Source organism: Anomalospiza imberbis, chromosome 6, assembly GCF_031753505.1.
Source record: "Anomalospiza imberbis isolate Cuckoo-Finch-1a 21T00152 chromosome 6, ASM3175350v1, whole genome shotgun sequence".
Taxonomy (NCBI): domain Eukaryota; kingdom Metazoa; phylum Chordata; class Aves; order Passeriformes; family Viduidae; genus Anomalospiza; species Anomalospiza imberbis.
Genome location: NC_089686.1, coordinates 7,498,976 through 7,525,824, shown reverse-complemented (window position 1 = coordinate 7,525,824; position 26,849 = coordinate 7,498,976). Strand labels below are relative to the sequence as shown.

At 40.1% G+C, this 26,849-nt stretch overlaps 1 protein-coding gene across 2 annotated transcripts in view; it reads right to left on the bottom strand.

Moving 5' to 3' along the window:
• The window catches only part of BRF1 (BRF1 RNA polymerase III transcription initiation factor subunit), a 172,409-nt gene that overhangs the window by 27,348 nt on the left and 118,212 nt on the right, over positions 1 to 26,849 (bottom strand). For both annotated transcript variants that reach the window (XM_068192214.1, XM_068192216.1), the window contains 4 exons: positions 20,660 to 20,721; positions 18,450 to 18,531; positions 18,296 to 18,351; positions 16,213 to 16,469 (listed from right to left, as the gene is read on the bottom strand). In XM_068192214.1, coding sequence (XP_068048315.1) covers positions 16,213 to 16,469; positions 18,296 to 18,351; positions 18,450 to 18,531; positions 20,660 to 20,721 — 457 coding nt within the window. The remainder of the gene's footprint in view (positions 1 to 16,212; positions 16,470 to 18,295; positions 18,352 to 18,449; positions 18,532 to 20,659; positions 20,722 to 26,849) is intronic.

Genomic DNA, 26,849 nt, shown 5'->3' with positions numbered 1-26,849 from the left:
CCCTGTTACTCTATTACTCATCAGGGGGCAGTGGGGCCAGAGCAGCAGCTGCATTTCAGGTTGTGATGTAACTCACTGTATTGCTGCAAAGCCTCCCTGAATGCCCTGAGGCGTCATCACCCGTTCATGCCAGCTCCGTATTTCTCTCATATCAGTGCATGTATCTACCACGTAATGGACATACAGGCAACTCCACACTTTGCAACATCACAATCCATTTGGAATTCACTTTTTGCCCCTTAAGCATCCCTCCCTGCACATTATCTGTAAATTATTTTGATTAAGGCATCTTAAGTACAGTCAAATGATTTTGATTATGATATGATGTTCTCCTAATTGAGCAATTCAGGGAAAGTTCTAGTTTTATGCAGGCACGATTTTGAGAGAAGTTGTTCTCTGTTCCTCCCACTTAAACAGCAAGTTGATCTTTCTCATCCTAACCAACAACTGAAGGCTACTGAAGAGCTACAAAGCCCACAGAATGATACTTGCATAACCATTAACTGAATGTTTGCTGCAATCAAGACAATAATTAAAAGCCATTAAAAACAAGCCACAGGCTGACCCAGCATCAGTCTCAACCCTTTCAGGCAATGAGAACTGTCACTAGAAGTGACAACTTTCTGGCTCATCAGGACACTGGCAAAAAAAAGGCCCCAAGAAATCCTGTAATTTTTTTAACAAGATCCTAGTCTATCTCACAAGTGAGGTTTTCCACTGCCAGATGGTCGATAGGAATGCTAATGGAAAGAGTTGAAGCTGAAATAAATCTGCCACTTTTAATCAATCACAGACAACCATGTCATCAATAAGGGACTCGTGTTATGACAAACTCCCTTTGGTTCTCTACAAGCGAAGTTGATAAAATGCATCACATCTATGTATTCATTACCAATATTGGGCAACTCGAACATAGATGTTTTTGAGGGTTAAAGGTGATTTTTGAGGTTATTCCTCCCCTAGCAATGCAGTGATTTTGGATTCATCTTGAAAAACCAACAGTTACTAAATGTTAGAAGTTATTTAGATAGGAAAACAGTTGGGAAAAAAAAAAAAAAACAAAACAAAACAAACAAACAAAAACCAACAAAACCAAACCCTACATCACTATAAGTTCAGAAAGTCCCGTTAATTTATAGAATCATAAAACAATTTGGGTTGGAAGTAACCTTTAAAGGCCATCTAGTCCAACCCCCAAAAATCAGCTACTACCTAATATAAATGCACTCCTGATTTCCAAGTCTTTGCCCACACAAACAAGGTACACTCTCCACTGTTTAGAAAAGATAATTATGAAAAGATAACTTTGCAATATCCTGACACTCCATCTATGTCTCATAAACTCCACTCCAACCCCTCCAAACATCTGGTGACCACAAGAAACTATAAAGGCAGAAATCACCAAGATAAACAAGCTCCTTTGTGAAAACTGGAAGTATGAAGAGGAGATTCAACAGAGTTCCCCCATCAAAGGGGAAGGAATCAAGCACATGCCACACAGCCATCAGCTGTAGAACTGGGGATCTTGCTTCAGGAAAGGAAGGGAATGACCAAGGTAAAAAGATGGCAACCAGTAAAAAATTTGACTTTGCTACTTCCATTGCTTACTGGTTGTTTTCCAAACATATTTTTAACAGAGACTTCCAAATTCAGCCTCAGTACGGATCATATCTTTTTACTTTCACTGACAATTGTCCAACACTGTTTCAAAATGTAATTACAAAACCAAGACTCCACGATTAGGTGAAGGAAATCTAATATTTTCCCAGATTAGAGGCAATATGGTATTCAGTTGCTTGAAAGAAAAAATAATAAATTACCAAAGTTACTATAGCACAAGAGCAAACAAGTAATTTCAAATCCATTTACAGTGACACAGGAAATTATAATTAGCCCAAACTTCATAACTTGTCTATCAGTACAGCAATAAATACATCACTAAAGATGCTTCTGCCTCCTCGATCAATTACAAACTCACAGTATCTAACAAACAAAGACCATAAGTCAACAGAAAAAAAATTCAAGGTGGATTAGCAGCTCTCACTGGGAAAAATCAGGCTGACACAGACACTCCTTTGCCTTCCCTTCATCGGCCAACTGAGAGATGACATCTTTGCAATGATGAGCCACAGAAATGAAGCAGTCACAGTTTGCTTGGGTTTCTTGGGTTTTTTTACATCCTCATCCAAGAGTAATTGTGCTGGACAGGATCACCGGAACAGTGTGCTCATTCTTCAATATAATTTTGAAGGAATATCGAACTGTGTCTGCACACAGAGAACACTGTGGATCCATTTTATGAAATAATGAATGCCAGGATGAGTATCCTGATATCTTCGAAATTTAAACCCAACAATTTTTATTCCAGTAATAATACTCTGAAAGATAATATGTTGGAGTTATTATAGACTCCTGCAGCATCATAGATTAGTTTCACAGTATTGATTCTCAGGAGACCAAAATGGCAGATACGTGAATGTTCCCTACAGTTAAATCAGTGAGCTCCTTTCAGCGTTTCTGAATTATTATTCTCTATTTTCCTATTTAATTTTTTTATGCCTTTGAAGTTCTGAAGGAAAGAAAAACACAGCTATTTTCTCCTCTTCATGCAAAATGAAAGGTTCTTTTTCTAGATTTTGAGAGAACTGCAGTCAAAAAAAACATGCTTAGGAGCCTGTTAGACAGAAAAATAATAAATCACATTGAGATATACTTGGTAAGAGCTGAAGAAAGATCATTAAAACAAGGATGATGCCCATCCAAAAAAGTCTCACAAAATAAGAAAGGAAAATATTTGCATCAATAAAATAGACAGCATCTACAGTAACTTAATTACCTGAGAAAGCTGCAGCAGAAATTGGCAAAAATTCCAATGTTTTAAAGTAGATTGTTTCACCATTTTGTCCCAAATGCATGCACAATGCCTGAGTACATCCATTTAGGCAAAGGGCTGCCTCGTAAGGGACAGAGCCTCACCATTTTGTGTGGTGCCTGTATACATACCAAAAAATCCCATATACATACCAAAATACACATTGTTCTGGTGTGAGAGCATGAACCAAAGTCCACCAAGGTCAGTGAGACAAACTCCAGGCCGAGGTAAGTACAGAAAATCTTCAGGTGATCCATTAACAGAAGATTTGGGAGATTGGCATCATGAATCACTTACCTAAAGCATTCCTTATCTCATCTTATGACATTTTAAAAGCAGCTACATCTAAATACCTCCTCAGAAATTCTCCTGAATATCAGTCCTTCTGCAGCGCCTGGCTTAGACCCTTTGGTTATGGTGGTAAATTGAGAGTGTTTAAATCATTTCAAATTTACCCTATTAAGTGAATTTAAACTGGAAGCTGGCCAGATATCTCTGGAGCAGTGATGTGGAGCAGAGTGCACAGGCAATAGGAGCTCTGCTGCTCAGAGTGCTTTAAGAAAAGATAAGTCTTCCAATAAAAGACTGAAAATCTTCATCAACTTTGAAAATTACTTGGAAGTAGAGCCTGAAGTGGGTCACCTCTGCTCCACCATGTCCCCCACAGCATATGCCAACACCCTGCCCCAGCACAGGCAACCACAGCACAAACATCAACTCCTAAAACTGTGGTCTGTAGAGAGGTAGGGTATTAAAGGTCTTGATTATGATGCAAGAAAAATCCTTAGCTATTTCATTTGCTTTAAAATAGGTTTAAAAATGAAATCAGCAGATACTGAAATTGAAAAGAGAGGGAAAGTAATTTATACAAAAATGCATCTGTTCCTGTGGTTGGCCTCTTACAAACACTCTGCAAAAGCCATCTGAAGTCCAGACTTCCCTCGGTTGCAAATCCTATCAGCAAATGCTGAACCATAAACTTGAGTTTTCCAGTGTGTGGACTTCACCAAAAAGTTAATATAATGCTGTACTTAATACCTGTGAGCTACTGAAGTAGCAACAAAATAATGAATATATACTATATTGCAAGCTCACTCAGTGCCTTGGATCTCAGGATTTCCTACTGCTTCATAATTTAAGAATTCCTTAAGTTTTAAGGAGTAATTTTAAATTGTGACCCAAAGCTAACAGAAAACTACAGTCTAGTAATCACTGGATCTCAGAAATGTTGTCAATTCTCCCCACGAGATGGAAATAAATGCATGAAACCTGCATTTTCCTCTAACAGCTATCTGAAGAAATTTTTCTGTAAAACTTGTGTGTGTGTATATATAACTGCATGTGTAAAAAAAAATATCTATAATTTTTTTAAAAATCCAGACTCTGCAGATTACTATGTTGAAAGGCAAACTTTCAATGCGATGCAATTACATTCGTATTTTCTGCCGTTGAACACAGGAGTTATTTATCCACTCCTGGATAAAACACAGGAAGCACCTGAAAAATGCTGGCTCAATAAACCCAGCAAATCTCCCAAACAAGTTTGGGCAAACGAATCCCGGAGTCGGGTTTCCCATCCATCATGTCAAGAGTGGTGGCTTGTTTTTCCAAGGATGGCCAGGCTGACCTACAGCCAGGGCTGCATTGTTGGTGCCAGCGGGGGAAGGCTCCGGAGCAGGAGCAGGCTGTGCTTCCTGAGAAATCCCTCCTGAACACAATGGGGCTCCGGGAGACAATGGTGTCTCCGGCTCCTTTTGATGTTTGGAGTTGTTCTAATCTCTTCAGGTTAGATTAAGAGAGAGGCAGCCAGGGTCAACAAAGGTCAGCGAGATGAGGTTTATTTTTACAGAAACCTTTCCTTTCCATCCAAGATCTCTCGAGCTACTCAGTCATTTGCTATGAAGTTATTTTGCATTATACAGAATTTATGATTCCTTACAGCTTACACACACCATATTTTACATTTGACTCAGTTCACTGGTTACAGAAATGTCCAAACCTCAGTGGCTTTAAATCCTTAATTAGCCCTTTTTCTTTGTCTTTCTGCCCTTCATGGCTTCCCCACACTCCTTATTTTTTTTTTAACAGAACAGAAGCAACTATTGTCATCTCATGCTTTTAGATTTGCTGAATTGATATGGCATTAGGTTTATTTTCATGAAATGTATGACAAGGTCTATCTGAGCCATACAAGATCAATGTATAAAATCCAGTTAAACAAAATTATTTCATTACCCTAATGCTTTGCTCTTGAAAAGGAACAAGAATATTTCAGGAAATAACAGGAAAATGAAAATAAGAATGGATAGAAAGTATCTCTATTCCTACATGGATTTATGGAAATTTAAGGTATATATAGTCTGGACTTTTCCCATGATGAGACTAAAGCTTTCTTAGCAAACTTCTCTCTTGTACTTTTGGAGTATTTATGCTCTGACTTGAAAAATAAATTACATGTGATCTGATGGTAAGGCCCAATAATGTTTTATATTCCAGATTTCCCAGGGGTTGAAATCAAAGGTGCACCAGACCAGGTTGTAGGCAAAGCAAGCTCTCAACTCACCACTGCATTTAGACGGTTTTAGAGGTGGGGCAACAAATGAACCTGTTGGCAAACAGCAATTCTTTTGCACTGTCACATCACTGAAAGCCGTTGATGATCCTCATCTCCTGGACACTGTCCAGAGGTGGAGGAGAAAGCTCAGAAGGTACAGCCTGACACGAGAACACCCAGACAAAGCCCACAGTAGGCACCATCAGTGATATATATGAGCAACCAAAGCTGCCCTCCCAGACATCGTGTTCCACAAACAATCCACACAAAGGAGCTCACTGTTCTGCTGCTCTGTTCCCATCATATTTCTCTGTAATATTTCATTAGGTATGAATAAAGTGCAAACATGTCTAAAACGTGCTGTATTTGCATATCAAATTTTAAGCCAGTATTGCTTGCACACAGTTTGTCTAGCAGGAAAAAGAACAAGCTTCTAAATCACCTCCAGTTAAGAAGCACCTTCAGGCACAGAATTAACCCTTCCATTGACTTACTAAGCCCAGACTGGACAGTCCCACCTCTGCCTCCAGGAACAAGGCAGCAAGTGACACTGCCTTGTAATAACCTGCTGCAGTGCTTTAAATTACCCTGATTTCTGTCTTGCTTCTCTTCATCTAATAATTTGATTCATTGTTGACTTTCATCTCTGTTATTAATTCATCAGATGACTGATTGATTCAACTACAGCTTTAATCTGATGATTATCTCACTCAACTTCAGCAACAGCTTTAGCCAGGATTCCAAATTATTTTGTTTCTTTACTGCTCCATGATAAAATCCATGCAGAAGTGTGCAAAGCCATTTTTCTCTTAAAAATACTATGTTACCCCTCTAGACAGGCAAAGATAACCTTACAAGATAAATATGCCATCCGCTTCATTCCACTTCCAAATCTGTATGCGTGTCCTTCATACTTCAGATTAAATATCTCAAACCACTCAGATTAAATATGCTGATAACTTCTTAAAAGAACACTATGCTGTAACAGCATGTATTTCTTTCACATAAATACCACATCTAAAACCATTTCAGAATAAAGAGGTGACAGACTACTGAATACACATCTGAATACTTCTGTTCTGAATGTGGCCTGAGAGGGCTCTCAATGTCTAACATCTTTCAGTGATTCAATTCAGCAGGAAAGTTACAATCAACTCTGAGTATAAATAAAGATTTAAAATCCGTGGCACCATGTCATGCTGTGGGCTGTTACAGCCTCACTGTATCCTTTAAATTGTCTGGGTTTTGACAGCTGTTGAGCCAAGCAATGCCTGGGAAGAGTGCTCAGGACCAGAGGTTCTCCACTGCAGATGGACAGCAAGTCCTGAGGTCCACACATGCTGTACTCTACTCTGTGTCTTCCCATCTGACCTCTGTGACAGCACATGTGATCTGTTCATGGGCATAACTTTGGAGGAGACCAGAAGATCTACAAAATGTTGGTGGTTTCCCTCCATCACACTTTGTAGGTCACGAGGAAGGGGGCTGTATGAGAGAAGAGGAGATGAGCTGCTCTAGAGCAGGTCAGGAAGTGTCCTCGGTTCTGAACATCCTGAACACAGCAATGGGTTTGCTCAATCCATGCTCTTGCAGCACTGGAGGAAAGGGAAAATGCTGGGCAGAGACTTCAGACTTACAATAAATTGGAAATCCAACAACAGAAGAAAAAGTTAAATTTGCTGCATATATCTTCCAAGACCACATGTAGAAGTTATCTCAGAATGTTTCAACCTATATTTAGCAACAACTGCAGCCAAGGTAAAATTGAACTCAGTGAGCGCACCAGCAGCATCACTGGGTAATGGAACAGCACTTACATAAATGACTCAGTTACAGCACTCTAGCTGATTTAAAACTAATTATGTGGATGCTGTTAAATATTACGTGAGCAAACAGTACTTCAAGTTTTGTAACAAACTGCTGCAACTTTCCAGGCCTTTACCCTGCCATGGTGAAAGAACTGCACCCCTAACCACAGAATGGCTGCCAGCCATCCCATCTGGAAATGCCTGCACACAGCAAGGAACAAGAAGCTTCGTGTGACTGCTCCCCTAGCTTGGGTATTAGCCTTGGTAAAATAATGTATGCCATACTGCAGTGAGGGAAAGTTAATATTTTGTTTGGTTGGCTCCTTTCCCTTCAACATTTTACAAATACTCACTGAAAACTCAACCTCTCTGACACATCAGACATACACTTCCCGTGGTTTAAACGGGAAAAATGAGCAGACACACACTGTAAAGATCAACAAGCAGACCCTGCTGGAAAAGGGGTCAAAGAAAAATCAATTCACAAAGACTCATTTTCCAACCGTGACAAAAAAAGAAAAAAATAAATCAGAAAAATCTGCAGACTGAGAACAAGCATTTCACAGTGCTGAAGCCCTCTCAGCCACAGGACATGCACCTCCAGGGTTTGATAACAAGACACATAACACTTCCAATTTTTTGTTTCTTCCCAATCTCCTCATCCCTGCACCACACATAAACATATAACTATTTCTGCTAACACGCTATAAAGTTCAAGACACTGCACATACATATTTATATTGTCTCCCATTAGACCCACTGAGTGCAATTTGGAAGAAAAAAGCTCGCAGAGTCTTTTCTTATAACCAACCTGAAAATGAGAACATAGACAAACAAGGCACTCGCAATCCAACTGTCACACAAAATTATCTTCTGGGCTGAAATTGCTCCTACTTGGTTTTAAAATGCAAGAAGAAATTATTTCAGACAGTCACCAAAAACCCCTCTGCATTTTTGTGCTGCCCAACCACCCTCCCCCGGAACCAACACGGGGATGACTTTCTTGAGTGGGAGGCAGAAAAGAAATATCCAATTTATATTAAACAAACAAAAAGGCTGCTGTAAAAATAAGGAGACTTGACCTGGGTCTGGGCCACAAGGTCGAGCTGGATCAATGCCTTTTTAGTTTTAAATTGAAGGCATTCTAATAATTTGGGGTAAATTGAATAGAGCACTGGATTTGGCAGATTCTTGTTATTCCTGAAACACTCACACAAGTCTAGATGTGTCCTCACCCAATCTTGAAGGGTTTATATATTTCTCAAAGGTTCTCATAACTGCCAGTAAATGACAGCTCAGGAATACTCCTCTGCAGTCCCAGCAGACAATGCTCCCTTATCCTTACACTAAACCACATTCTGACAGCATTAAAAGTCTGTACTATGAAATTTGAAAGCTCTTAATGAATGATGTACAACTAGGGATGGATGATTTGCAGCATCACTGAACTTAAATAAATTGGTACAGGTCACATCAAGGAGGCTTTTTTACATTATTTCCCCTATCACTAAGCTATTTTTTCTCCAACTGTATTTTACAGAGTGAGGATACAGGAGGGTTAATTACCATACTGAAATTCTGGCATTTTATTCCAGAATTCAGAAACTAATGAACCCCAAACTGGGATTTTTAACAAGAATACTCATTTTACTAATATAACATGCTAGAAAATATTTTAAGTTGGTTTCTCTTGACTCATAGGCAGAACAGGCATGAAAGGGGAAATGATTCACCTCCCACAGAAGGAAGGAAAGAACTAAGGGATGAAGGAATGAGTTTTTTGCTATACTCACCCTAAGAAATGTGACAAGAAGTTCAGAGATGCTGGAATGAGCAGGGAATGACTGTCAGCAGCAGCTCCTGCAGCAGGCTGGGGACACAAGCCATGCCAGGCAATGGCTGGGTGGGAGCTCCATTCCCAGTGGTGCAGAGCACAACCAGTGTAACACTACCCATACCTGCTTCAGAGCTTAACACAGCTGTATTTTGAGAGGTATTGAGCCCGACAGATGTGAAATAAAAATGCTATTGTATCAGGGGGATTGATCTTCAAAATAGTCTGAATAAGAATAAGCATCAATTCCTGACAAACACCTGACAGCTTCTGTAAGGACAGGTTTGGGAGAGTTGAGGGGGGGAGGTTTGCTTTGTTGAGGCATTTTTTGGTTTGTTTTGGGGATTTTTTAAAAGAAAAATTTATTCTTTCCTCATCTTTCTGTCCTAGCTCAGGGTCAAGAGAAGTGAATTTCAGGGTACACCTGCTGCATCGTTGCCTGGACCCCAAGCTGGCTCCTGCCTCCCAGTCTCTCAGTGGCATTTCCTCAACTCTGCATCCTCTCAGAGAGAGGTGTTGCATGCAGAAGACGATGCCTTTTTCCTCCTGTGTCCTCACTTACTGAGGAAGGAAAGACTGCTGGTCATCACATTTCAGAGTTCAGACACTGAAACCACACACTCTCCTTTAAAACATGTTGGGTCAGATCCATTTCTCTCCCTTTCTTGCCTCTGCTTTACCTCTTTATTACAAAAGGCTGCTTAGCTCACAGGAACAGCAGTAACCTGCAGCATTAGCCAGGTTACAACACTACAGGCTTGAGCAGATCCACTCCTCAAATCAACTGTGAACAAGCAAACTCCAGTGTCAGCTCCTTTCAAGGTCATTCAGGAGGCTCTCCCACAAAGAGCTAACTTTAATAAGGAGATGCATGACTTAAAAGGCAAAACCTTGGAAGCCTTGAACTCATTTTTTTCCTTGGCTTAGCTTTTTATAAATAAAATACTAAACATAATTGGTATAAGCTTGTCCCTCTAAAAGTTACAAGATTGGAAAATACTGGTAGGATTTATTTAAAGTGGAGGTACTTATCAAATGTCACCGTTTTCCTGTTCAAAATGAGTAATCATTTTGATTAACCTTTGATTTAAATTATTATATACCACAGCAAAGCAGAAACACACATGAAAATACACTCCAAAGAAATTCTCAAAGCGCAGATCACATACGAAAACAGTTATGTCCAAGTGGTTAGAGAATTTATTCACCATGTACACAATATTCAAATGACAAACTGACTCCACACACTCTCACCATGTGTACCCAGGAATCACAGTGCCTGAACCCTGCAGCCAACATGAGACTGCTTCCATACAAAACACTAAATAATACCAAATAACAACTAAACTGAAGAATAAACTCCTAACTACCATCTCAGCAATGAATCACAGGATCTTCTGTAAGAAATTTTATTCCAGGTGGGAAATCAGTGTTACCCCTTTAGTCACATATAAAAAGAAGGCCTAAAGCAGCACAAGAAAAGAAATAAAATTTAGTATCTCACTTTGAGTAAATACACATGAATTCCAAACCCTGTAACAGAATTCAAAGCAGAGAGAGAAAAACAGGAAATCAAAAGTAAATTGGACAAAGAGCCGAAAGCAATCCTGAAAAATAAAAATACATGGTAGAAAATTAAAGCATATTAAGATCTTATCTGAAAGGGTCCATTTGTAGAGAGAATGATCACCAAAGCTAGCACAAAAAAGACTCTCAAAAGCTTCATATCCACCAAATATAGGGATCTGTCCCTCATCAGGAGCTTTGCTTCATCACCAATTGCCAACCTGTAGGCACTGGTTGCAGACACCCACCAGCCCACCAGACTCCACTGCACCACTTGCAAAGAACTTCTAAGATATTCATTCCCAAACTTTTAAACTATTATGCAATGTCATTTTTCTTTACAAAAAGGTTCTGAACCAACAACTCTCTTCTTGACACAGTGAATCAAAAGTGCTCTAGCTTTTATAATCACCTTGTTTAACTAATACAAAGGTTTTACGATGCCCAGGAGCTCCTTAGATTATTCAAGCTGAGCTTTGTTTCATGCTGGTTTGGATTGGCCTCAGTCATTTGGGAAACATGAGCTGATGCTCCTCCCCTCCACAAATACCAGTCTCATAATGTAGAACTAAAAATATTGTACATGGAAAAACCCATTTCCTTTGCTTTTATAAAAATCAGTGACAAGCCATGGCCAATGTAGAATAAGCATTCACAGAATCATGGAATCATAGAGTAGTTTGGCTTGGAAAGGCAAAGAGCTTTCAAAGGTCACCTAGCCCAGCCCAAGGGACAGCTTTCACTGGACCAGGTTGTTCAAAGCTTCATCCAACCTGGCCTTGAACACTTCCAGGGATGGGGCATCCACAGCTGCTCTGGGCAACATTCAGACTTGCAGCTGAGTTTGGAGCAGCCAGCCTTACAGAGCAATAACCCCATCCTGGACACCAAAAAGAACAACTACAAACAAGGGTGGAGGCTGAGGGACGCTGAGGGAGGCAGCTGAGGGCCTCTCATTGTTTCCCCAGGCTCCTTTGGCAGTGTGGCATTGCAGGTCCCTCCAAAGCATCAAAATTAGGCTTCTGCCCATATTTTAGTCTCCAGGGAAATATGATTCCAATTAGAGACAAGAAAGCACCAAGCAATTTATCAGGGTAAACAAGATGTCGCATGCTAGGCTGCAAAAAAGCATCACATACATTCTCCCTAATAAAGAAGATTTTTCTGGAGTTGTGACACGCATTGAAAACCTAACAAAATGCTAACTAGAGCAGGAATTTGAGCAGCAGAACAAGTCCCTGGTACTGAAAGGGCACAATTCCCAGTACCAAAATTCCAAAGCACAGGTGGAGCCATGCACCAAGCTGTACTGGCAATATGGATAGTTAGCAAACACAAGGGAGACTGTGGAGAGAATCTGGAGGTGAATTTTCAAATCTAATCAGATCTGAGATCACTACCAAGGGTTTTTGTCATACTCATAGCAGGCATGATTTGGTTTGCTATTATATATTCATACGGTCCCATTCAGAACAACCTTGTTTCATTACAACAGATTCCACTGTGCTTCACAGTCCTGCTTCATTTCTTCCAAGGCAAATTCTTCAGGAGATTAACCTGACACATTTACTCCCCTGATAATGGATCCTGTCTTTTCTGATATCATTACCAACTTCAAGCACATAGCAAGAAATAGGCATCAAATTTTTTAAAAGTAGTGACTTGAAAGCTTTCTTGTTTCCACATTTTCTTGGTACAGCACATTTCACTTTACATGTAATGTTGTAAAATTCAGCTCAAGTAAATATAAAATAAATTATTAAGTCTCTAACCAAATCCTTCCAGTCCTAAAAACCCTCTTTATTGAACTTGAAGTGCTCCAGTGCATAGTACAGCTCTAACTACAGTTCAAATTTTAAGAAGCTTGAAGCAGCAATTGTTCTTTTCTTGGAGTTCAACATATTATTCTTATGTTTCATATGCACAGAAGACATTAGTGAAGATAAACTGTGCAACTGGTAATTGAAATTAGAGTTGCAACATCTATTATGGTAGCATCCACTGTGCCACATCTTCAACACACTGGGAATGAGAAGGATTTTGCATATGAAGCACCAGTCGTGATACTCTCTGGAACAAAAATGTAATAAGAAATGGAATGAAATACATTTACACGACATAAAGTTTCCTAAAATTACTTACATTGTCATTATTAGTCTTCTACCATCTTAACAGACAAATTAAGTAAACCCCCAGTACAATTCTGGGAGATGTCTGAGGAAAGTCAGGCTTTTTCTAAAGCTTGAAAAGTTCACAGTAAAGAAACCTGTTGAAAACATCAGTTTCCTTCTGAAAATGCAGATGTATGTAATACCTGCCCACCTAACAAGGAGAAACCTGCATAATCTTTGGAAGAATTCTTTGAATTACTTTCCTACCAAAATTGAAGAATTTACCAAACATTTCTGACATTTCAAAATTAGGATTTTCGATAAAATAAGATGTAGATAAAACTATACTGTCATTGAAATCCAAGTAACCATTAAGTGATTACAGTATCAACAAAGCTCTAATAAAAGGGCCACCAACTGAAAGACTATCCACTTCAAGCATATTCCTGGGACCTGCTTAGCATTTCAACTCTTCATAAATTTCTTCCAAATCAACAGCTTTTTACAAGACTGTAAAATTTGCCTATCATTATCACATCAGGAAACAAAAGCTTTGCTGTATTTTAACTGATTAACATAGTAACTGCTACTTTATGTGATATTAAAAAAAAGAAAAAATACCCAGACATTGCACCCTCTCTGGTTGGGGTACCCGTTCTTTAGGGATAACCTAAAGCCCTCTCTGTGGAAATAACAGCACAGACTATTTTAGAGCAAGAAGCAATTAGAAAGATGGAAATTAATATCAACTTCCTATTTCCAGAGTGCTTCAGACTGTATATGAAGATGATTTCTAAGACACATGACAAACTTGGCTACATCATCTGTCCAAATCTGGTGTGGTAAGTAAAATGACTTAAAAGGAAAGCAAGAAAGATATTTATCTATCTATATATATATATATATATATAGATAAATTTCCATTTTTATACCGTTACAGGACCACTGCTTTAATCACCAAGAATGAGTATTCATTTCCCATCCTGTAACTTGGTACTCCCTGTACTGGCATCTTTTAATTGGGATCAGGACTAAAGAAATAGCTCTTTAAAATCTGAGTACAACTCCAATGAACTAAAGGACTGAATGAAAGCCTGGTTATCCACGGTGATACTGCAGTCAGATGCAGCTTACTAAATATTTCAAATACATAAAGGTAAATATGCAGGCCTATAAATCACTACAAACCAAAACAATAGATGATCGTTAAGGTCCTTTCCAACCCAAACCATATGATCCCATTTCTGCAAATGCCTCCTGGAAAAAGACAGATTATCTGCTTCATTCATTTTCTAATGAGCAACGTTCAGAAGTTTTATTATTATTAATTGCATATAAATTATCATGATTTTTGTATCCCTGGGAAAGTATTTAGCCATTCACCTCTCAAAGGAACAGTGCTGAACAAAAGGCAATGAATGCAAGGCATATAAGAACAATGCAGAACACAGAAATTTATGCATGCCATTTAAAAGGCATGGCATTTAAAAAAATCAAAAGTAGTCATAAATCTTTAATTATAAGGGGAAAAAAAAAGCCCAACTAATGTTTGTCAAGTCCTTGATATTATTTAAGCAAGAGCACTGCCTAATTCAGGAGTGCAAAATCTTCTTAGCTCACTTATTTGCATGTATCCTGAACCATCTCTGAAGTGCCCTGCTGCAAAATTCATTGTATCCGAGACCTGCTAATCATCATCAGAAAACTCTGTTATGCATCTTAAGGATGCACTTTAGGCTCTCAAGAGGAAAAATAAATACGTTTTATTAGCTGCTTTTGGAAAATACTGATTTGTATTTATTTAGAAACCTTTTCAAGTTGCACCACTGTTAAATTAAATATTTATGGCATGATTTTCCAAAGAGTTTAACACCTGTTAAGAGTTTTATATGACGACTTCAACAGGAGTTCCAAGGGCCCAGCATTTCTGCAAACCTCAGCAGTGACAAGGCTGGGATGTGGCAAAGGAGCTTGAGCTTGGACGTCACTGCTGAGCTCTGAAACGCAACCAGGATCCTGCCCAGCCCCTACTTCCCACCCAGCAATGCATTTCAGACAACTGAATTGGTCCTACTTTACTGGAAATACCAGAAATATGACTCATTAACACCTGTTAACTGCAAATAAAGCATTAGCTAAATGCTGTTAAATTAATCCTCAATGCATCTTCCCCATCCTTTACTAGTGGGAAAGTTATGAGCAACCTGCAGGGGAGCCTGACATCCCCAGTGAGTCAACAGCTGGAAAGCAAAGCTTTTGATACTGAGAATGAGAAATCGAATGAGGATGAAGCAAAAATACAGAATAAAGAGGAAAATATGTCTGATACACTGTAAAAATCTGTATCTGGCGACAGTGGGGCCAGTGACTCTGGCATTTGGCTTCTCAGCTCAAACTGAAGCCCGTGCCTCTGGCCTCACTGTCAAATGAAGTTAAAATAAGGGATTAGGTTTTGCCATCCTTATTCTCCTCAGCTTCTGAGGGATTTGCACTTACTATCCTTCCCAGCATCATGTTTTCAGGTACCCCATGTATCCTGCTCTTTCACAAACAGATGTTTTCTCACACTGTGTAGGTGGCTGCCCTCCTGCCCTCCTGGGTCCCTTACACAGTTTCAACACATGCCTAAATCTGAACAACCGGGCAAAGACAACATTTTATATTTCAAAATTAAATACTGATATTTCCTTGTGGCATTTGGCCTATAATTCTGGCAGTAAATAAACAGGCAATAAATAAATAAATAGCATCTAAGTAAGAAATTACTCTATGCCAAAATTATTCAAATGATGATCCAACGTGACTTCATAAACCACAGACAGATAAAACAGTTGAATATTGCAGATTGGACACATCAATCTCCTTATACATTTTACTGCACACTACAAATCTGCCCAGCAAGTTGAGTATTTCTCTCATTAAAAGAGGAGCTTTCATCACACTATAAAACATTTTCAAATGTAGACCAGAAAACCGACAAGCATATTTACCATAAAGCTTTGTGTTTGTGTCATCAATTAACAACAAAAGTTCGGAACAAAACTAAAATAAAAGCTAATCAAAGCAGCTAGCTGTCAAAACAGATGGGAACTATAGTTTTCAAATCAAGCAAAAGGAAAAGCTTTCAAACATTTAGTGTCATGTCAGCTCATACACACAACTTAAAGGAAGGACAGCAAATGTCAGGATTTTATGAAGAAAAGATGTCCCTGACTGATAGATTTATTTATGAATTTCCAGTGATTTTGTGGGTTTTTTGGCTTTGGGACAATTAACTCACACCTAAGCAGACCTCTGAAACGTGAACTATAAATAAGGTGTCACCATGACAGTGCAGCAAAATAAATAAAAACAGAGCCTCGACATTATTTTAGCCTCAAACAAATGCTTCAGTCCCTACATTGTCTGGCTCAGAAAGATACATAGACAGTCTCACAGACAGAGATATAAATGAACAATTGTAGTACCTTTTTCCCACACTGTTTACAGGGTTGGCTATATTCCTACTGGCAATAGATTTTCTTCTTGACAGCTTCTTGGTGTTGGTGCTGTCATCAGTGCTGTCATCCTCTTTCTTTGGTGTGTTACTTCCTTTGCTGTTCAGGTCCCTTAGCACATTATAATTAATTTTACTTGAGATTTTCTTCTGTTCTAACATCTTTTCAATTGCCTCTCCTGCTGTGCTGGCTTGAATTGGCTCCCGCTTCTTTGCAGATTTCTTTGGCTTAATTAAAATATAAAATTAGTGATGTAGAATACAAACAAAGTTTCCATGAAGCAGAGGGGCAAGCTGGAGTGCAGCAGTCCTGGCTCAGGCGCTCCTGATGTGGGGGATGCAGGTGATGTGCCCAGGCTAAGCCAGTGCTCCATCTCCTGCCACTCAATGGGATCAAAGGGTCTCTTTTCTCCAAGAGATGAATGTTTGCTTTTCTGCCAAATGCCCAGAGAGTTTATTAGAAATTCTTTACTTATTAGAGAGAAAGAGAAGAAGGATGGGCCATTTTTCACATAAGAAAAAAAAAAAAAAAGGGGAGTGAACTCCTTCTTAGAGGAATAGGGACCTCACAGCATCACCCAGCATGGAAATAAAGACTCTCCTCTGCTTAAACTACCTTTAAAGCGAGAGTGAAGCTGGGTCATGACTCCCCAGAGCACTGACAACAACACAGAACTGCGGCCGTGTTTCAGATCAAATCTGAAGGCAGCATGGGAAAGGCTCTGCCCAACTCCTCCTCCACGCTGAAAAGGGCCCAGAGCAGGAGCAGCAGCAGCTTCCCAAGCGTGGGCTGGCATGGGACAGGGAGCAGGAGGCTGCAGGCACGGGAGCTCTGTCACCTGCAGCTGCCTTTCCCAGGCACAGGCTGTGAGCCCAGGCGATGCTGTGCAGAGCCAGGCAACCAGGAATGACACCGGAGAACATTTCCAGCCGTGTCCCATGCCTGGGTAGGTACGAAAAAGAAAACAACCCAGAACCTCTGTTTCTCATTTGGCATTTTCCTATTCAAAGGAAGGTTTTAACACCAAGCTCTGGAGGAGATTTATTTTTTAATGGATAATAGCCCCTCTGTTTACCTACATGGGTCAAGTGCTACCTTGAAATTGGAAAGCACCATATTAATCAAGTTCTACTCGAGCTGTCAGAAACAATAAAAGGTTAGAGAAAAACTCCTGTGTTGTCCGAACAAAAAAGTGGGTGTTTGGGCTACTTGGCAGTGCCAACGAGTTATACAATTTTGAAAATTGCTGGTAGACTGCCACGTCTGCATAAACGCAGGATGAATGAGAAACTCTGAAGTATAAAACAGTGTTTCATTGTCTGGTTTTGTTTTTATTGTTGAAATACCTAGGGGAAGCAGGAAACTCTGCCTTTCGCATTAGTCGGAAAAAAAGATAGAGGATATACACGCTAAAAACTAACATGGTTTTAGCTGCATGTGGAAGATTTGAGTTGTCACTTGCTCAATTACACCAAATAGTAATGCTGTAAATCGTGACTATACAGCCAATTAGGCTGCTTTAAACTGCTAAACATGGAGACAGGACATGCCATTTGTTAACATAACCATTGCATTCTTTATGAAAGGTAGAACAAAATACCCCTTCAAGTGACTGTAACAAGGATCTGTTCAGTTCTTCATAAAGAAATCATTATTGTAAAAGCAAAGAAAGCTACTGAAGTTATGGCAAGTACAAACAAATTCCCCATGCACACGTTAAAAAAAAAAAAACAGACGTCTTAAAACCTGTATTTTAATAAGCAAGCAATTAGAACAGCAATCATAAATGCAAAGAGCTAGCTCTGACTTTGACATGCACAGAATTTTCTCATAATAGCAATTTAAAATAAAAGTTTGGGCAAGAAAGTGTTTTACTCACCACCTAAAAAAAATACAGGCTTGCAATTCAGCAACAGCTAGATGTACTGTAGCTTTTGCTCCTTTAGTGGTGACCTGTACCATTATGCCCATACATCTACATGAAGCTGATCAGCAGATATAATCAATTTCCAGGACATTTTCAAACAGACACAATTAACACTTAATTTAATACCTTGTGCTCCTTATAAATGCCAAGTTCTTTCTCTTTTGCTATTCTTGCTTCCTTTTCTGAAAGATGACAAAAGGGTAACCAGCATGAAAATTACACAAGACTGCATATTTCAGCAACACCAGCCAAAAGGCAAATTTCAGTCCTACATATTTACCTTTTTGTTCCTTCAAATAATCTGCATTTTCTTTCATCCACAGCTCGGTTTTTATCTGAGCTTCAGCTTCATTAAGTATATACTAAAAGAAAAAACAAATTTATCTACTTTCAGAAATCAAATTGAAAACCACAGAGCAAAACTGAACTGAAAAACCACTGGCAAGGTCATTCCATATTCCATTTCTAAAAATACATTAAAAGAAAACATGAGTGACATAAGACAATCAGAGAGTATTTCTAGTAACATCTGAAGCTGGCACAAGCAATAACCTGTTTTCAAAAAACAGTGCTTGGTTTCCAAATTATGATGAAGTGACCAAAAACCACCCAGGACTCATTATACATGGTCTGTTAATGAAACAAAAATGATCCTGGGTTTATGATCTTTTTCAGATGACACAAGAGGTTATCATGACAACGTGGTTGTCTGCAAGTAATTCTGTGTTTTGATGGTGGTCTGTAATTCAAAACAGGATGGGAACCATTGCCCTGTGCGACCAAAACAAAAACATGTGTCTTCTGGGTAGGTTTCTGTGAAGCTTTACACAGAGATTATTAGTTCAATGGCCACATCTGTGTGAAGGAAACCAGCTCAGATTGCTGGAGCTTTAGCCCTCTAGATTTCAGACAGCTGAGTTCAGTAACCACATGTAGACATTTTGCAGTTAACTCCACCTAGTCTTGGTAACCTCTTTAGTGGGAATGGAGCTGTAAAACACATCTAGGACTATTGAATCACAGAAATAAATAGACAGATAGGTAGCAATTACTTAATTGTAGATGACCTAAACGTAAAAATTAACTCAGTATTTAGCACAATTGCCAATGAAACAAAAGTTCTCTACAGATGATGCTGTTTGGGAGTGAGAAACAGCAGAATGGAGAAGACAAATGAGGTCATCCATCATGAACAAGACACTTCCGTTTTAAGCAGTGCACCTGAGGCTTGCAAAATTATGTTTAAGTGCAAGAAAAGCAATCTGAGGTTTCTCCATCTTTTGGGTCTGAGCATTCAAGACTTTCTCCAAAGTAAGATGTACATCTAGGATTTCATAAGAAAAATAATTCCAGTCAAATGAAAGTAATGCCGGGAGGAGTCCTTCCTCCAAGGGCTAAGCAGGAGAGCAAATGGCTGTGCAAGTCCTGGTTTATCAGACCAATATTTTCACTCTTTCATCTGCTTCTATTAAAAGTGGGCCATAACAGTAAAATCCACTTTTCCCTAGCTCAGTTATTCATCCCTCTTAGGCTTTCAGAGATTTCATAATCTTGGACTTACAATAGTATAGTCTATTGCCACAGAGATGAACATGAAGTCATAAAAGCAGAGTTATGACCTCATCACAGAGCCTAGGAAGAGCAGAAAATGCGTTCTTCCCCTGTGATTGTTTTAATTATGGACTGGCTATGGTGAAAAACCTCAGCCTTCCTGCTCCCTCCATTCAATGTCTGCTCCGATCGTGAGACCCTAATGCCCAGCCCAGCAAATCCCACCTCACAGCAACGTTTTGGAGATCAGTAATTCCTGTGCAACCTCATCAGTCTCAGTGATTTTGTACCCCAAAATGAGTTTTTAGCACTGGCATTATCTGTTCAAATGACACTGTAAACCAGTGTGGCAGCTGGAGAGGGCATCAGGCTCAGAGAGCTGGACTGTGGCATATCCAAGTGCTGACCAGCTGTGTGGCCTCCAACGAGCCCTTTTCCACAGCCATGGGTCTCTCCCACTCAGTCTGTATGTTAAATGGTATTTTTTGCTGCCACACAAATAAAAATAAATCCAGAAAACATCACAGTAATCTTTGGAACTACATAAGAGCCACACATACTGGTTTTGCAGTTTGGTTTCCATGGCAGCCCCCTATGTTGAATCTATCTTAATTAAATAATGAATGTAGAGCTCCACCAAACTTTTTAAAGTTCTCCTTTGGAATAAAAGACATTCTAAAACATAATTATTCCAGCATGTTAAAAGCAAGCAGCAGCAGCAGCAGCCTCATAAATATATATGTAACTTGGGCAAGGAACACCAAATTCACAGGTTTGCATGAACATTAAATTTCAGATCACTGAAATTGCTCAAACCTCTCTATAGATCAGAGAGAAGAGGCAGTTGCAGAGAGGATAAACCAGGTAAAAACCATTTTGTTGTTCTCAGGTATCCAGACAACCAGGATAAGAGACACCAGGGACAACAGGGCACCTTACCCGATCTATTTCACTGTCGTCGATTCCACTCAGATCTAATTCTCCATCCCCTGTATTCTCACCTAGAGAAGAGAACACATTTTAATCAGCCCATATGTTTGTCCAATACCTATTGCAACTTAAGTACTGCAGTAATGTAACACTTCAGGACTGTCCTTCAGAGATTTGTATCCTTCTGCCTTCATCCGGGTGGTTTAATGTGCTGCTGAGTATTTTCAATACAGAACTTCATGCACAGAAATTCACCACATTGGATTAATTTAAAATTCAGGAACGATTAATTTAAAATTCAGTCTTCATCAGTACTAAAAATCTGCCAGAGACTTCCAGTCGCCTTTTTTCCCACCCATTTTAATTTACAGCCACAAATGTTCAGCAGGAAGCTGGGGAAATAATTTCAAAAAGATGACCACTTTTCTTTCATCATAACAAAAATTTATCTGTTAGAGCATATAGGTCAGTAATTTATCTCTAAATTATGACTTAGAAAACATTTTCTATTTTCAGGGAAGCAGCACAGACCACTGCTGACAGTTACACCACGACGTTCTTCTTGACTTTCTATAATTACAATTTCACTGCAATTTTGCTAGTTTGATAGTTATTAAGACTTCTGAAAACAAAATTTCAAATATTCCATCCATTAAAAAGCATAACAGCACAGAACTGAGGCTTAATTTGGGACCGGAACAGCGTACAGCTGCAAAACCTGATTTTCCACATCACATTAAAGAACTACAGTAATACACTATTAATGTAGTCCAGGTAGAGAAGAAAACAAATTATTTAACAAAGACTTATGCTGGGGAATGAAGCAATCATCTTGGTCATCTCCATTACATCTAATAAAGATCAAACAAGAGATGACCTCACTAGTTCACCTGCAGAAAAATATAAACAAATTAAGTTTCAACAATCAACAATAACAAATTAAAACCAAAGTGGTGCAGAACAACTTGGCATGTTCACAGCTCCCACTCCCCAGTACTGGGCATGTGCCTCCCCACAAACCAAGATATTTTAATGGATATTTGAATGGATATTTGAATTGATATTTGATATATTAAATGATTCCCCAGCCTGGTGCTCCTGCACAGTGCTGGACCAGCAGAGGGTGATGCCAGGATCCAATGGCAGATCATGGCAACCAAATGGTAAAGTCAAGCAAAGCTTGGAATTAAGAGCATTCCCAGAAGATAAAACAATGATCTGCTTGGCAAAAGTCAGGGGTTTAAACCAGTTGCCTGAAATATGTGAAATAACAGGGCCGGGAATCCAACCAAAACACCTGGTTAGGAATAAAGTCTGAGCTTCCTGAGGGGGTGCAAAGTGTATGGCTGCTCAACTCAACAGACATTCCCTGGGATCAGCCACTGAGCACTCACAAATGTCTTTTCAAAATCCACCTTAAACAACCAACAGAAAGTTTTATACTTTCCACCCCAAGCCACAAACAAAATGAGTTTTAACCCCCCAAAAATGTCCCATCACAAAGAACAGCAAAGAACCACAGAATGGTTTGGGTTGGAAGGGACCTTAAAGATCATCCCGTTCCAACTCCCAGACATGGGCAGGGACACCTTCCACCAGACCAGGTTGCTCAAAAGTCCCATCCAACCTGACTTTGAACACTTCCAAGAATGGGGCATCCACCGTTTCTCCAGGCAACCTATTCCAGTGTCTCACCATCCTCACAGAAAACAATTTTTTTTCTAATATTCTGCCTAAACCTTCTATCAGTTTGAAGCCATTCCCCATTGTCCAGTCACTCCATGCCCTTGTAAAAGGTCTCTCTCCAGCTCTTCTGTAGCTCTTTAAGGTACTGAGAGGCTTGAAATGGGTCACCATGAAGCCTGCTCCAGGCTCAACTATTTCAGTTTTCTCAGCCCCTCCTCATAGCAGAGGTGCTCCAGTCCTCCACAACACTATGGTTTGATTTTTTTTTCCTGAGATTATCTCATAAAAGTAATATCAGGTTTACCACTTCAGAAAATGTGGTGCTAATTTGACCAAAAAGGCTTTAAAGAACATTTTTCACTGTCACTACATTTATAAAGTAATTGTATTAGTCTCAGGCACCAGATTTATAAAGTAATTGCATTAGTCTCAGGCACCAGATTTACTTTACAACCCTTTTCCCCCAAAATACTTTAGAAGTGCAGAAGATTTTATAATAACTACATAATTGATCAGTACATATGTTTTTCTTCTGGTCTGATCTCTGCACAGTGCAGTAAGAGCAGAACTTTCTGCACCAGTGCCAGCAGCTCCTCATGCAGGAACCCTGCTACCAGTCAGGACATGGCCAAGCACTCCCTGGCTTCAGGATGGGGAGGAAAAGCAAGGTGACTAAATACATAATGCAGCTGACTGATATTTTTTTAGCAAAGCAAAATCATTCAAAGTATGGAGAGGAATCACCCAAGGGAGTGCAGGGTATTCTTCAAGACAGTACTGTACATCTCTCCTGCTGGAACCGAGACAGAAACTTCCAGTGAGCAAAATGGCTGAATTTTCACCAAGGAAAGGAGCAAATACTGTAGTCCACTGTCTGAGACACCTTCCCAGGAGCTGGTCTACCTGGGTCCAAGAAATGTTCCATCACATAAAATAAAACAGCTCAACAGCAGAGTGCAAGGGGAGTCCAGACCAGGATAACCTGGCTCCTAGGTCGGAAGGAGTTCATACAAAAATGGGACTTGAACTGCGTCTCTCATATTCTGGGTAGCACTTCAACCACCAAGTTGTAGGACAGAAGGGGGGATGGCCTCCACGTTAAATGCATTACCTACCCCTTGTTTTCTCAAGGGGAGGATAGTTTTTTTGGGAGAAAAACCCCATATTTTCAATCTGGTTTACCTGCATGAAAAAAGAATTTATTTTTCTTCACTATTCATTGTACCAGATAAACTAAATCGGCCACTGTCAACACAGGCTTGGAATTATCAACAGAGAAAAATGGAGCCAAGCTTGAAAATCACTAGTAAGTTCTGAAAATCATAGGTTAGAAAACCAAAACTTGGAAGTGGTGATGGACATACTTACTCTTTAACTTTACATAAAATTGATCCCAATATTTATTGTAGTAAAAACCACCAAAGCATCTTAAAAACAATAAAAGTATCCCACTGAAATCAAGCTGTCACTGCTCTTCATCATTACACACCTTGCTCCTCCTATACCTCAATATATTTTTGGATCAGAGGTTTAAAATTTAATATGTCACAGTACAGTAGGTGCCTGTTTTCTTATATAGTCCTAACATGCCAGACTGAAAACGATGCAATTTCAGGCACCATGAACAATTTCACTTGTCATTTTAAATATGACTTGTTACTGAATTAGGTGCCAGTTTTTCTCATTGGATCAATTAGCAACAGGGACAGAAAACTCATTCTCCAACTGTTAAATTGCAGAGAAGAATCCAGAAGCAAGTTACATGTAATAAGCATTTCTTAGACCCCCATAACAGCAGCAGAGGGAGTAATTGTAGAATATCCCTCTGCCTGCAAATCTTCCTTTTTCCTGCCATGGCGATAGGCATTCATTAAATGAGTTTTTCAGAAGCGAAGGTGCCTTCAAATCCCTAGTATAATGCTTTCACTGAGAAAAAAAAAAAAAAAAAAAGTTTCATTACAGAATGCCACTTCAAAATAAAACGCATCCATTTTGGCATGAAAATTTCCATGGCAATAGTTTCCAACAGGAGTAGACCCTACCAGCCACAAGTATTTGTCTGCTTGATGCTACACGGCTCACTGCAGGGCATGGAAAGCAAACCCATTGCTTTTTTATATACCAGAAAGATCTTCCTAGCTTTTCAAAGTGATTTCTAAATTATCATTTTATCTTTTAATAAAAGGGTCGAAATTAAATGTTTGACGAAATAAAAACACAGATGTAGCCAACATCTGGTCCAGCCTCTTAAGAGCTTATTTAAAAGCAGTAGCATCACGTGGCACAGCTCTGAGACATCACGGATTTCTTCTGTTAACAAAAACAACCACTGTACTGCAGGGCACAGGCAAAAAATAAGTTGGGCATTAAGAACAACAACACTCCTCCCCTTCCCTCCAAATCCAGCTGTTAAATGAAAGGATCACCAGGAAGAGCTTAGAGCAAGGACCAGCCTACTCCATCCTCACCCAACACCTCTGTAGCAAGTGGAGGAGGATGGGCACTTCATCAAGGGACTGAATCAGCTACATTCATATTACCTAAAGCCATCAATCCTCCAGCAAGCTCCCCAAAAATTTAAAAATAAACTCCCCACCAAAGCCCTCCCTTTACAGCCTTCTAACATCTTTCCAACCAATTCCAGTGGACATGAGGGCTACAATCAGACACTGGGGATTAGGTCTGTAAACCTGTAGGATTATTTACTGTTCTTGTCATTACTAAATACACACTAAATCGTCTTCTAACACACCCTCTCTGCCCCTCTCCCTACCTCTGTGCAGCCAGTTAAATGTATACACAGTGCACTATTACAGGGATTTATTACAGAAGAATCATTCCACTCAATATATTTTAAACCCTACATTTTTAAAAATTGCCACGTGAAGAATATGTTTTTCTGTTTCTATTACAGGAGGCAGCACTATTTATTGCTCTGCTCAGATAAGAGGATTTCCTTACAGACAGAAATGGAGGCTGAACACTTCCCAGGAAATCCTCTAGAGCAGATATAATAGAAAGGCACTTGGTCCTCTGGTCCTATCCAGCAAATACATCCTTCACCACACCGTTTCATAGCACAGAGTTTAAACAAAGAACCTTTCCACCTACTTGGCACAACACCAGACACTAAGCACCTCCAGTATTCCAGAAATACTTTGGAGCTAGAGTACGACAAAATCTGAAAAGAGTTGGGAGATACATTTTCAGCTACAAAAATCCTTATGCAACAAACCAAACAACCTGAGCCCGGGGCAGCAGAACCATTGGGATTGTTTGCTGCTCTCCAGGGAGGGATTAAATCCAATGGGAGCCACAAAAAGCTCCTGCAGACCATGGGAGGGACCCAATGGGCAGAAATGCTTTAACATCTCAAATTGATGAGCGATGCCGGTGCCACTTTGGGGAGCTGCAACGAGTGCGAAGGGAAGGCAGCGGCTCAGTGTCAAAAAAGGTACTGCACAACCACACCAGGATATAATTGATGAGCTGATCAGAACCCATCTGGGGGGGGGGAGATAACTGATTTACCAGAGGGAGTGAAGGGAACCGTCATTAGGATGGGTAACTGGGAGGGGAGCAGACAAAGTGCCCTGGTGATCGTGCTGCAGGGACCAGGCAGGGAAGAGAAATGGATGTGAAAATGCTGCAGCAGCAGCACAGGATGAAGTACAAGGATCAATGGGTGTGCAAACGAACACACCACACATCAAGGCGTGAGCAGAGTCTGTGGGGCCATGTGAGCAGAGAACACTGAGTTTCACTAACACAGGGCAGGAGTTTCCCTCCAGAGCAGACTGGGAAGTAATCCGGGCTGTTTTAAACTGCTGCCAGCCCCACTGCTCCAGGTAAGGTGCCTCTTTGTGCAATCCCAGCCCTCCCTGCCATGCTCCCATCCCACAGCATGCACCCTGCAGCTGCCAAGGGCTCCAGTTCCCCCAGCTCACCTTTGGCAGCTCAATCACGTGCTGTCACAGAAGGAGCACTCCACAAAAACAAAATGTAAGGGCAGAGCAAGATTAATTGCACTTGCTGACGAAATAAGGTCACAAAACACAATGTGTATTCTCATATTTAGGAGAAAATGTTTTTTACTTTATTGTACTCGGAGCCACCTTGAAAATTACAGGCTACTCCTTCACAGTGCCAAAGCAACACCAGGATTTAGGTCTGGTGGTGTACGGAGCACACGAGGCCAATGCACACAGCATAAAGACAAATGAAGTCTGTCACTTTATTATTTCCTTCTGCCAAGGCAAGGTTAAGGGTTCCTCTCCAGCCAAAGCCAAGTTTCCAGCCTGCTAGTTCCTCAGAGAAAGCAAACACATCACAGCACACAGAGCGAGGCCCCATCTTCCCAGAAACATTCATTCCTGCCGACAAGGGATGGTGGGGAGCGCTGCCGGCTGGCAGCGCGCTGCCCGGCAGTGCCAGGGCACGCAGCCCTGCCTCTGCAAGGCGCCCACTGGCCAGCTCCTCACACTGGGACCGTAAGAAGAAAGCCCAAAACAGT